Consider the following 12,672-nt stretch of genomic DNA (forward strand, 5'->3'; position numbering starts at 1 on the left):
CCCACCGGGCTGGCCCACACCCCGGCTCTGGACTTGGCCTCTCAATGCCCCATCGTGGGGCGGACGGCCGATGCTATCTGCTGCCTTAGCACAATTAATGGGGCAGCCTTAGGTCCTGCTCCGACTGGCCCCAGCCCGGCTGGTCCAGCTTGGGGAGCCAGGCACAGGCAGGAACTGCCCTCCCTGGGGCCATTCCCAGGTGAGTACAGAGGTATGGCCAGCTCCAGGGGACAGGAGCGATTAGCTAGGTACAAGGGTCCCCCAGGCTCCCCCCGCTGGCTGCCCCTGCCTGTGGGAAGGGCCCAGTGTGGCAGAGCAGGAAGGGAGGCAGTGAGCTGTGAAGGCCGCCCGATGCCTATCATGGCTGCAGGGGCTGGCTGGGGCCCAGCTAAGTCCACACCGGGCAAACAGCCCTGGGCCACAGAATGTGGGGGCACTGCTTAACCACAGCCAGGCTCTGACATCCGAGATGCCCTGGCCAGACCCATGGGCTGGAGGCAGGCCCAGGGATCCGAGTCCCCCAGCAAGGTGCCCACACACAGGCTGGACTAGCTCCCAGACCAGACACACCTGCCCACCCCCCGCCTCTCCCGGCTCAACCCCTTTGAGAGAAGGCCCCCCATTCTATTCCCCTACCCAGGGGGGCCCAGCGGTGGATACCCAGCAGGCTGGGCCGGGATGCTGCCCACTCAGATGCTGAGACCAGGGACATTTCCTTGGCGGGGAACATCCCGGGGCTGATGCCGGAACGGCAGGGGAAGAAGGAGACCCAGACCGGGTATGTGAAGATGGTTTCTATTCAAACACTCACAACAGTGATCGATAAGGAGCTATGACTCTCTGCTGTCCCTTGGGGCCCCAAAGACCCAAGCCAGGGCTGTGGCCCAGACGTCAGTCCATGGGCATGCTGGACAGGCTCTGGGCCGCACCCCTGGGGCTGGGGCAGGTGGGGGGCCGGGCGTTGGACACGGGGTAGAGGGGCCCTGTCTGCTAAAAACAGAGGAAGCAGCAGACACTGTGGTCACACCTCTGCACCAGGGGGGCTCTGGAGGCTGGGGACAGCCTCAGGGGGCCAGGAGCCCCCAGGGCCACCACGGGCCCCCCAGCTGCTGCCAGGAACGACAGGGTCCTCTGGGGCCTGAAGGGGCAGGCCCGGGGGTGGGACGCTGGAGTCAGCCTCACATTTGGTGGTGTGGCTAGAGAAAGGCTCAGCTATTGTGGGGCCCAGCATGCGCGGGGGCTCAGGGGTTCCCCGGGCCAGCGTGGGGCCCAGCTCCAGCTGCGGCCAGGTCCCCACAGGCCCCTTGGGCCCCTTGTTGGGCGCCCGCTTCACAGAGAGGTCGAGGGGGGCATCTGGGGGCCGCACAGCCCGCTCCAAGGCCTGGTGGATGGTGAGCAACTCCTGGCGAATCTTGCCCAGCTGCTCCCGCAGAGGCCTCGGGGCCAGGCCCCCCGCAGGCACCAGCTGCCCCAGGCGCTGCTCCACCCTGGCGTAGTCCCCGAGGGCCCGGGTCAGGTCCTCGCCCACGTGCCCGGGGCCGCCTGGCACCAGGCCCAGGGGTTGCTGGTGCAGGGGCGCCTCAGTGCTCGGGGTCTCGGTGTTGCCTGGCTCCTTGTCCTCAGGCCAGAGCATCATGGAGGGGCCCGTCCGAAGGCTAGGGGGTAGAAGCCAGTCAAGAAGCTGCACCCGTGTCCCCCGTCCCTGTCCCCCTCCACCGGGAACATCTTTGCAGGCTGCCTGAGGGCCTTGGGATCCCAGAATGGTAGAGTATGGCTCCCTGGCCTTGGTTTCCCCCCTGTGGATTGAAGAATGGGGCCCAGCCACCCAGGCCAGCTTGCCTCCCTCCCCTCCCCACCCCCGTGACCAGGGGCCCAGATACCTACCTGCTCTGGGCGCTGACCTTCACTGTGCCAGAGGGGCCCTTCTGGGGCTCCAACCTGCTTCCCAGGGGCAGCTTCCTCTTGGGGTCACTCTGGGCAGCCTGGTCCAGCTCCACCTCCTGCCCTGAGTCCCTGGGGGCTCCACCGGGCCAGGGCCTGCCCAGCCCGGGTACTGGGACCTTCAGCAGCCCTGGGGCCAGGGTCCCAGGGGGCCCCTTTGGGGCGGCTAGGGGCTTGGCAGGGGCAGACTTGCTGGCTGGCAGCCCCAGCGTATGCTCCAGCAGCAGGGGGTAGTACAAGCGGGGGACCAGGGCAGGGCGCTCAGGGGCCTGTGGGGAGGGGAAAGCAGAGGTTGGGGGCAACAGGGGGCTGGCAGAGGCCAGAAAGGGCATGTGGGCTGCGGCGGCCAGGGAGGGTCCCAGGTAGGAGAAGAGACCAGGGCCCAGAGGACAGTTGACACCTAGCAGGGACAGATGGAGGCTCTGGGCCTCAGGGAACTCGCTGGGGGTGGGCGGGGGGTAGCAGGGGACACCCCCACTCTCAGGGCCAGCTGCAGCCGCGTCCACCACGGCTATGCCCCTTCGGCCCCCACCCGGCCCCAGCTTCCAGGTCTCGGCCAGAAGCCCCCCAGGGCCCACCTCCTTCTGGGCATCCCGGGCCCCAGGGGAGGGGGCCCCGTGGGACCCGTCAGCCCCCAGCTTTGGGCCCCCCACGCGGCGTTGCAGGGAGAGGCCCTGAGGGGCCGGGTCAGGCGTGGGGGGCGTGTCTGAGAGCCGGGGTCCCCGGGGCTGGGGCTGGCGGCCTGGGTGTGCTGGGCCCGCGGGGCCTACGGGGCTGGGCGCATGGGGCCGGGCCGCGGCGGGGGCGCGGCGGCAGGCCCAGTCTGGAGAGTCGAGCAGCAGCGAAAGGGAGTCCTTGCAGAGGCTGTACTTCATGTGGTTGTACAGGTGCGACTTCTCCAGGCAGGTGAACGGGCACTGGAAGCACTTGTAGTTGTAGGGTTTGCCCCACGGCCGCGGGATGTAGTGCGGCTTCTTGGGCTTCCGCGCCCGCGCCCGCGCCCCGGCGCCCAGGCGGCAGGAGCCCGCCTCGCGGGACATGGCAGCCGCTAGCGGGCGGGCCCGGGCCCCATGGCCACCTGCGCACAGGGGGCCTTGGTCAGCGGCCGCCCGCGACCGGCTCCCCACTGCCCTCCGCGCGCAGCTCGGTGCGCCACCACCACCCTGTGGCCTGCGCCGCACCCGCGCGCCCCCTCACCCAACCTCCTCCTTCGCGTGCGCGCGCTCGAGGCTAGGGCCCCGACGGCGGATGAGCGCCAAAGACCCCAGTTCAGTGTGACTTGGGGGAACAGCGAGTGCTTCTGCAGGGGGTATGTCGCAGCACGCGCTGGGAATGGCTGCTGAAGCTGCTGCTTCTCCGAAACCCAGGGCAACGGGGCATCCTGTGTTTTATCTGTGGACCCTGCGCTGGTGCTCACGCCGGCCCCCGCCCGCCAGCCCCCAGCAGGCCCCCTTCTGGGCTGATTCCATCTGTGCCAACTGGCTGAGTGACTCCAGGCCAGGTGTGGCAAGGCCGATTCCTGGGGACACCAGCCCTTCCCAGTCTCCCTCCCCCGCAGAACCTTCCTCTGTGCAGGAAAGCCAAGATGAACACAGCTCCGGGAGAGACCAGACCAGCTCCAAGCCTCACTAGCACGGTGTGCGTGTGCGTGTGCGTGTGTACGCGCGTGTGTCCCTGCTCCAGCAGACTGCTGGGTGGGCACTGGAGGGGGTCAGCCTCGTGTGGGGCCAGGTGGGGGGGCGGGGACGTCCCGACACGGCCCCACAGCACAGCCACCTGCTCAGCCTAGCCATCTGGGTGGCTTCAGGCAGGTCAGCGGCCCGGCCCGCAGCGGCCAGGCTCAGCCAGGCTCAGCCAAGACCCTCCTCTCCCCACACCCCACACACTCGCTCGGAAACCACTCCGCACTCCATCTGGGCCGCCACCTGGGCCATCCACCGCCCCTGTGTGCGCCTGCGTGGGGCACATGGTGAGTGTGTGCACAAGGGCTTCGGGTGTGTGCACACGAGCGTTACAAGGCTCCAGATGAACCCTTACCCGGCGCCTGGAGGGGCAGCCTCTGCATGGCTGGGCCGACTCGGAGGAGAGTCCGCTGCCAAAACACACGGGGCCCAGGCACTTGGGCACACATGCACACACACACACACCCTGCTCAGAGTGGACATGGCAGCGGTGCCCACAAAAGGACTCAGAGCTCAGCCGGGGCGGCAAGTAGGCACCTGGACACATGCACGGGCACGTGCACACACACCTGGGCACATACATGGGAACAGACACGCTTGCAGATGTGCATACGCACACACTTGCCCTGTTCCCCAGGACCCAGCGCTGGCCAGGGGGTTGAGCAGGGCAGGGGTAGGGTGCAGCGCAGCCATGGGGCACAGGCCGTCCTCCCTGCTGGCCTTCAGGCTCTGCACACAGCGGGCAGTCCTGTCTGCTGCCCCACAACACCAGGTGCCCCCCGCCAGGGGTGGAGAGAGCATCTGAAGGAGCCCTTCAAAGGGAGATCAGCCTCGTAACCACTAGCATGGGGGCAGGGGGCGGTGGAGAAAGCAGACAGACGAGAACAGACTGGTTTGTAGGTGTCCATGTCTTTTAGGGGACGGGGCTTGGAGAAGGGCGTGGGGGTTGGGAGCAGGGGGCTGGGCTTGGGAAAGGGCCTGGGGCTCCCTGAGGGGCAGCAGACCCTCTTGGACTTGGTGGTGGGAGCAGAGGTGGGCCCCATCCCTGTCTCCCGAACCCTCCCCAAGATACAGATGACAAATGGGCATGTGTGCTTGGGAGACAGAGACGGCTGCACTGGGGCCATCGATCACCCAGCCCTGGGAGCCACACAGCTGTGCCGCCTGGTGCCACCACCCAACCCACCTCCCAGTCAGGCCCCTGGACTCAGGAAGTGGTGGGCTCTTCCCGTGCTCCCTCTTCATATCAGTCACCTGGGTGTGCGTTGTGCGGGGGGCGTTGGGGGGGGGCTTGTTCAGGCAACATCTTAGCAGCTACTGACCCCATGGGGACCCAGAGGACGCCTGGCACCCACCCAGTATGCTTGTGCACAAGCAGAAGACACCCCCAGACACCAGCAAGTACCCCCCCACACACACACAAAAGCACGTTCATTTGCACACGTGTCCCTACGTGTGACTGGGTGCAGGGTCCTTGGGCAGCCTGCTGGCCCAGACACCTGAGCCCGCTAGCCCTTCCCTGCCTAGGAGAGAACTGGTGTCCAGGCAGGAGAAGGAGGCCCTACCTCAGAGAGGAGAGAGGGCGCCCTGTGCCTGCAGCCACCATGGGCCAGCAGGGAGACTGGAGCTCACCATCCCCGCCCCCCGCCCCGCCCTTCAGAGACTTGGCCAGAGCCCCACAGGGCTTGGTAGAGAGGGGGTGACCAGGCTCCCCCTTGGCTGAGGTGGAGACCCCAACTCCTTCCCCCTCCCCAGCACACCCCACCCCTGGAGGGAGGGTGCCCTCCTACAGGAACAGGGTAGCGCCCAGGGAGTCTCCTGAGCAGAAGTGAGGGGGACATGGGGGTTGGGGCTGCCCCAGCCGGGCCTGGACACTCCCGGAGTCCCTCCGCCCCCGTGCCCTTCGAGCCTAACCCGGCCCCGCGCGACCCCCAAACTTCGCGCCGCCGCCCGCCCCCGCCCTACCTGCGCGCTGGCCGATAGGAGCCCGCGGCGCCCGGGGAAGTCTGCGCGTGGCCCCCAAGACGCGGCGGGCAGTTCCCGCCCCAGCCCCGCCGGGTGCCAGCCGCGAGCCGGGAGCCCACGGGACTGGCTCGGGCCCTCGGGGCAGCGACACGGACTCCCGCAGGGAAACTGAGGCCCTGCGCTGGGAGCGGCCGCCGAGCGGTCTGCGGTCACTCACTCGGCAGCGAGTCCCTGGAGCGCCCGCCGCCGACCGCGCGCGTCCCCCCGACGCCGACTCGCGCCCACCGAAGTTGGCGGCCGGATGCCGCGCGTGCGCCATGGCGCGCGGGGGCTTGGGGGCGCTGCGACCTCCGACCCGGGCTCATGGGGGAGGGGACTCGCGAGCTCGGGGAGCGGTCTCCCCGGTGCTTCCCCCCCCACCGCCCCGCCCAAAGCCGCCCCCTTGCCCGCACTCACCTCGGGCGCCAGGACACGCTTGCTCAGCCCTCTCCTCCGCTCTGGCGAGTCCTGGGTGGAACGGTGGCCGGTGACACCGGTGGCACCACCCGGCAGGGACGGACCGGGAGCTCTGTGGACCAGCGGGGAGTGGAGACGCAGGTGTGCGGCCGAATGAGGGGCGCCCGGCACCGTCCCCGCCTCCGTTGCCTGCAGGCTGCTGCGGGGGTGCACGGAGGCGGCCAGGTCTCCCGGGTCCCACAGCGGTTTGACGGGGTGTCAGTGGCTGAGGGCGCAGGGAGAGGCGCCGTCAGCACTCATCCGTCAGGGCAGGGCTCTGGCCCCTGACAGCAGCCCTCCGGAGCCAAGGCCTGGGGGCTGAGCCCTGGGACAGGGGAGCTGTGGGGCACAGAGCCAGCCTGGAGAGGGCTGCAGCCCAGCCTCTGGTGGGGCAAGAGCCCAGCCTGGCCAGGAGACAGAGCCCAGGAGGGCTGGAGGAGCCCAGCAGCAGAGCCCAGGGCACCCAGGGTGGAGCCAGTCTCCTTCCCCCACCGGTGCTCCCCAGCCAAGCTCGTCTCCAAACAGAAGGCTGAATGGATCTGAACTCCCTAAGCCCCTGCCCTGCCCGCTGATGGCTCCAGGCTCCAGTCTCAGGAAAGGATGGTCACGGTGGACTCACGTTCCCCTTTCTGGAAACACTACCTCACCACGCTGACAGGGGCCCACCTCTCTGCCTGCCAGTCCTGCAAAGGGCCTGCGTTGCCTCTGGGAGGACCTGTGGTGGAGGAGGGGCAGGGGCAGGGACAGCCTCGGGTGTCCGGGACCCCCCCTAGAAACCCCTGCTGCTCCTGTCCTCACGGCCAGACCTGTTTCCAGCCCACCTCCCCAAGGATGCCCATTCCATGTTGCTCCTCAAGCTGCCAAAATCTAATGGTCCCGGATCCCACTTCTCAGCTAGATGCTGGTAGAAATTCATCTGCCCCGCAAGTTCTGTTCCAGACGTGAACACAGACATGCCGGGGGCAGGACCAGACTCGATCTCTCTGGCGGAGTCTTGCCTTTGTTTGGGGGGAGGGTACCTTCACCCAGAGATGGCTAAGGAAGGCCCATGAGGGTCTTCTTCACCCTCCCTGAGGGTCGAGGTTCAGGCTCCAGGGTATTCTCCACTCAGTTTGGGGGGAAGGGAGAAGTATCCTCTAGGGGCTCTGAGTATTACATCTCAAGTGGGGCGCCCAGAGGAGGGCCCTGGATGCAGAGTCCAACACCCCCAGGCCCCATGAACCTGGCCTCCATTTCCCCATCTGTGCAGGAGGGTGACAGGCCGCGGCTCAGATGCCAGCACCGGTCGCCGTGCCGACATGGGTTCTGGTCACCTGTGACAGGCATCACAAGCAGGACCCTGCGGTTCTGGGGGTGCCCAGGGCAAAGAGGCTGGTTGGAGGGGGAGCGTCTCCGTCCTGGCCCAGGGCCACCCTCCCTGACACCACCTGAGGGGACTCGCTTCTTCTCCTTGTCAAGTCCGAAGGGTAGGGCTGGGGGCTGGGTGGCACAGCGTGTCAGCCTTCTCCTCTCCGCCCGCCTGGCCTGGCCCAGCTGACCAGCTGACCGTGCAGGCAGCCCTAGGCCGGGAGACAGCTTGAGTGGCCGTCACGCCAGCAGCCCCGTGGAGAGTTAGAGGCCAGGAGGCCCGTTCCTTCTGCACACGGGCCCCTGGATGGGCTCAGTCAGGCCTGGGTCCCTCGTCACAGGCCAGGACCAGAGGGGATCAAGGGCACAGGCCATCCAGAGATGGCGTGGGATGCAGGCTCCCAGGCCTTGGCCACTGGGCCCCAGGGACACTTCCTTGCTCCCCTACCCACTCCGGCCGAGCCCTCCGAGTCTGGGAGGTCATGCAGCCGCCAGCCCAGGGGATGGGCTCACTGGAGGCTGTGGCCATCACTTAGGGAAGGAAGGTGATGGGCCAGAGAGTCCCGAGTGCTGGGACCCTGCCTTTCCACGTGCAGAGAGGACAGCCAGGGACGCCCGACCACGTGAGCCCAGAGAGGAGGGAGGAAGCTGGGACTCCAGGTGATGGGACACGGAGGGGGCCACCCCTGTGCATGGCCTTTTGAGTCTGAGTTTGAGGAAGAGGAGAGGTGGTGGCACCTCCAGGGGCTCAGCAACCGGGGGCGTGACCTTATGCATCTCTGGCCTTCCAAGAGGGTCTGCGTGGGGGGGGGGGCCCAGAGCCCAACTGAGTGGTGGCAGCCCAATGGCCTTTGCAAGGGAGTGTGGGTCTGGCCAGCCCCCAGGAACACCGGTGACTGTCCCCACCCCCTGCAGCTGGGCAAGACTGGGACGTCAATGCCAACCCTTTGTCCCCTGTGCCCTCTGCCAAGGCCCATCTGCTCCATCATCACTAGGACATCTTTCCACTCAAGAGCAGGGGTGGGGGTGGGTCAAGACCCCCGGTGGGGACCCACTCCACACATTGGGAATCTGGACCCCTGAAGCAGGACAGGGCCACCCATGGCTCTGGGGCTTGGTTACGTGTGGCTCCGAGCTCTGAGACCCCTCCCTCATTCCCCTCACTGGGATGGGAGGGCACTTGATTTCCAGGTGCTTCAGGCACCGGCGGGGTTTAGGGCAGCAGCGTCTCTTCAATGGGTCCTGGTGCAGGGTGAAGTGGGGATCCCCGACCCCACCCTCTGCCCCCTGCCAGAGCCTCACTTTGGCCGTTTACCTCCTCTGCCTGGCTTACCCGGCTGTTCGCCTGTCACCTCCATTCAGGCTGCTGTGTCCGTGCAGGGGGGCAGCAGGGAAGGTGGGGGCCGGGGAGCAGGCCCACAGAGGCCCTGTCTCACCTCTTCAGTGTCCACGCGCAGCTCTCTCCAGGACAGGCACAATGGCTGGGGATCCCCCCTCCCCCCGCCAGCTGGGCAGTGCGGGCCAAATGCCTAGAGGGGCTGGAGCCCCCAGGCAGGGTCGAAGAGCCCCTGGGAGAGGTGAGCGCCACACGGGGCCCCTGTGCCCAGGACACGAGGCATCCTGTGTACTTCTTCCTTCTCGGCTCTTTGACAGGGCATCAGGGAGTCCTGGCTCGAAGGGCTGGGCCCAGGGCTTGGGCCAAAGGAGGCAGGGTCCCACCCAAGGAACCCGGAGGCCAGCCCAAGGGTGCGGACCCGCCAGCCCCATGCGGATCACGGGAGATTCCCGGCCGGCTTGTGCGGGAAGCCGTGGCAGCAGCAATGGGCAAGGACGGGCACAGGCCTGTGGGTCCCCACTGTGAGCTAGGGAGGGCCAGGCAAATGCAGAGCTTGGGGAATTCTCAGGAAATCTGTGCGGTGGCCCAAACAGGCCCAGGGACGTGGGGTGGAGCAGGCCTACCCCAAGGGAGGAGACCCCGCTGGGAAGCTGCTGGCACCCGGCAGGGGACCTCAGGAGAAGCCCTGCGGCAGCAGCTCCCTGGACCTGCGATGGTGACTCTCGGTCTGCCCATGCGTGCTTTGCCATGCCCTCCCCAACCGGCTGCAGGCTCCGTCCTCTGGAGGCCCCCACGGCCCTTCCCACGGCTCTGTCCTGGACAAGCCAGCCCCTGGCCGCTCTGGGGTGAGGTCTGTGGGGAGACTCTCCATGTGCCTCGGGCTGCTCCCTGGAGGGACCGGGGAGAGCTGGGTGCAGCGGGAGTGAGCTTCCTGCCATGGGAGGCATGCGAGCTCTGGCAGTGGAGTGGCCAGACGGGTGGGATGTGGGGCCGAGGCCACCCGAACCCCCACCCGCTTGCGAGCCAGTGTGGGCCGAGCAGCGCCTGGGGCCGACAGCAGCCATATGTTGGGAGAGGAGCTGTGTGCCTGGCTGCTTGGCCCCGGGGGCCCGGCCTTGCTGGGCCTGTCACAGACGATTTTCCCTGCCTGAGTGGCAGGCCAGCCAGCGGGCGGGACAGGGGGGTCGCCCAGCCGTCGTGCCAGCTCCAGGTCCCCCCACGGCTCTCTTGACACCGGGCCCGAGACTCTGGGGTAGACCCAAGCGCCGGGCCTTGAGCTCTGGCCCCCCGCTATCTGGCTGAGCGCTTGGCCCTGGCATGGTCAGCCCCCGGCCAGGTCAGGGTCGGGGGCCCCAAGAGGAGCCCTGGTTGGTGGGCAGGCAAAGAACAGCCCTGCCGCTCGGTGGTGGGCGGATGGCCAGGGGTGCACGCGGGCTGTGTGGGTGCCCGGGGCAGGCGGGAGAGCGCCGGGAGCCTTGGCCCTGTCAGCCTGGCGCCCACAGCCGGGAGGAGGCCGCGGCTAATTTGTACACTAAGTGCTTCTGACAGGGACGCCTCACAAGTGAGAACACAGCACCGCCCGCCTGGAGAAGGCCGCCGAGGCCTAGTGGGCAGTGAGGCAGCCCGAACGAGAGGCCAGGCCAGTGGGCCGAGACGGGGAGGAGGGCCCAGGCCCAGGAACCAGAAGGTGGGAGACCGAGCAGGCTGAGAGGGGGAGCTGGGGCCCCCCAGCACAGCGGGGGACGGCCCCTGGCCTTGGGCCTGTGCCCCATTTTGGTAGCACTGGGATCTGGGTGCCTCTGGTCACGGCCAAGGGCTTGGCGGGTGAGTCCTCGCCCTGGCCAGCCTGGCTGGTCCCCCATCCTCTCTCCATCCCACCAGCCGCCTCTCCAGGGGCCCAGCTCCCGACCCAGGCCAAGCCCCACCTCACCCCTTGCCAGGACCCTCCATGAGCTCCCAAGTCACAACGAAGGCTCTGGACTATGGGGATCCCCCAACTCCTTCTCAGGTACTGGGTGCCCTTTGGGGCTGGGGACACCTGGTCCCCCGTTCCATTCCCGTCTCTCTGCTAGAGCCTCCTCTCCTGCAGGCTAGGGTTCAAGGGGAGGGGATGGGCACACAACCCCCACCCCCAGTGGAGACCCCTGCCTGGCCTGGCACCACAAGGACCCTGGGAATCCACAATTCCCACATCTTGCTTCCGAAGGCTTCCAGGTAAGGACATGGGTCCAGGCTGCTGGGACGCCCGGGGGGTGACAGGGCCGGCTCTTTGCCCACTCCAGGTGGACGCACCCCTGCCCCACGGGACAAGGCCCAGTGTGGCCGGCGCAGCCGCGATGGAGCTGGGCGCCCGTGAGATGTGTTGTGGCAGCTGCCCCGCTGCCCGAGGCCCGCCCGGAGCGAACACTGCTGGTGGCTTTAATTGCTTTCACATTCGATAGGCTGGCCTGTGACAGGCCTCTTACACCCGCTCGAGCGCCAGCCTCCGCAACCCCTCTACTCTGCAGCCTCCATGGGGCGGGGGGTGGGGAAGGCTGTGCAAACTGCAGCCAGGGAGCACTCAGCAGGCCTGCCACCCGTGGGACGGGGTCGGCGCCCCCCAGAGTGGGCAGGAGGGGACCGAGTGGGAGGACAGCCACCACGCCACCTGTCACCCGTGGGACGGGGTCGGCGCCCCCCAGAGTGGGCAGGAGGGGACCGAGTGGGAGGACAGCCACCACCACGCCACCTGTCACCCGTGGGACGGGGTCGGCGCCCCCGAGTGGGCAGGAGGGGACCGAGTGGGAGGACAGCCACCACGCCACCTGTCACCCGTGGGACGGGGTCGGCGCCCCCCAGAGTGGGCAGGAGGGGACCGAGTGGGAGGACAGCCACCACGCCACCTGTCACCCGTGGGATGGGGTCGGCGCCCCCCAGAGTGGGCAGGAGGGGACCGAGTGGGAGGACAGCCACCACGCCACCTGTCACCCGTGGGACGGGGTCGGCGCCCCCCAGAGTGGGCAGGAGGGGACCGAGTGGGAGGACAGCCACCACGCCACCTGTCACCCGTGGGACGGGGTCGGCGCCCCCGAGTGGGCAGGAGGGGACCGAGTGGGAGGACAGCCACCACGCCACCTGTCACCCGTGGGACGGGGTCGGCGCCCCCCAGAGTGGGCAGGAGGGGACCGAGTGGGAGGACAGCCACCACGCCGCCTGTCACCCGTGGGACGGGGTCGGCGCCCCCCAGAGTGGGCAGGAGGGGACCGAGTGGGAGGACAGCCACCACGCCGCCTGTCACCCGTGGGACGGGGTCGGCGCCCCCCAGAGTGGGCAGGAGGGGACCGAGTGGGAGGACAGCCACCACGCCACCTGTCACCCGTGGGACGGGGTCGGCGCCCCCCAGAGTGGGCAGGAGGGGACTGAGTGGGAGGACAGCCACCACGCCACCTGTCACCCGTGGGACGGGGTCGGCGCCCCCCAGAGTGGGCAGGAGGGGACTGAGTGGGAGGACAGCTACCATGCCACTTCTCTCCTGTGCACCCCCTTGCTCCATCTGCTCCTGCCTATAGAGCTGAGAGATTCAGACAGCCCCCACCATGCCCGTGAAAGCAGATGTCACACAGGGAGCAGCCGGGCACGGGTGCTGTCCTGTATGCGTGGGGACTGGCCTGCTGACCACGGCATGGTCTGGCCCAAGCCTCTGCCCTGCCCAGACACCCAGGCCTTCAGGGGTGCACGTGAGGCGCAAGCCGGGCGTCCCCAAGGCTGCCTGTGAGCACCTCTGGTGCTGATGAGCCTCGCTCGCCAAGGTACTCCCTGCTCCCCCCAGGGCAGGCTTGGGTGGCCCTCGGGACAGCCCCTGCCTGTGCAGGGGAGGCAGGAATCCAGGGACCCCGGGAGGGGCAGCAGACAGATCCGGAGGCATCA

The 12,672-nt window shown here is 68.2% G+C and overlaps 1 protein-coding gene across 2 annotated transcripts; it reads right to left on the reverse strand.

The window, feature by feature from the left end:
• Positions 1–782: 782 nt before the first annotated feature.
• Positions 783–6,703, reverse strand: PRR35 (proline rich 35). Of its 2 annotated transcripts, none has more exons than XM_032328098.1 (3): positions 6,045–6,703; positions 1,885–3,019; positions 783–1,655 (listed from the first exon to the last, which is right to left on the reverse strand). In XM_032328098.1, the coding sequence occupies exons 2-3, from the start codon at positions 2,979–2,981 to the stop codon at positions 1,022–1,024; spliced, it is 1,731 nt and encodes a 576-aa protein (XP_032183989.1). In that variant the 5' UTR covers positions 2,982–3,019; positions 6,045–6,703; the 3' UTR covers positions 783–1,021. The 2 variants fall into 2 exon arrangements, with proteins under 2 accessions (XP_032183989.1, XP_032183988.1); XM_032328097.1 differs by lacking the exon at positions 6,045–6,703 and adding an exon at positions 5,589–5,924.
• Positions 6,704–12,672: the final 5,969 nt, after the last annotated feature.

The sequence above is a fragment of the Mustela erminea genome, chromosome 20 (assembly GCF_009829155.1).
Source record: "Mustela erminea isolate mMusErm1 chromosome 20, mMusErm1.Pri, whole genome shotgun sequence".
NCBI lineage: Eukaryota > Metazoa > Chordata > Mammalia > Carnivora > Mustelidae > Mustela > Mustela erminea.

Excerpts from the sequence above, each read along its gene's own strand:
- PRR35 (XM_032328097.1), bottom strand. The coding sequence starts at position 5,907 with ATGGCGCACGCGCGGCATCCGGCCGCCAACTTCGGTGGGCGCGAGTCG. Across the intron at positions 3,020-5,588 it reads TCCTATCGGCCAGCGCGCAG|GTGGCCATGGGGCCCGGGCC; the intron begins GTAGGGCGGGGG and ends CCCTGTGCGCAG. Across the intron at positions 1,656-1,884 it reads AAGGTCAGCGCCCAGAGCAG|CCTTCGGACGGGCCCCTCCA; the intron begins GTAGGTATCTGG and ends TCTACCCCCTAG.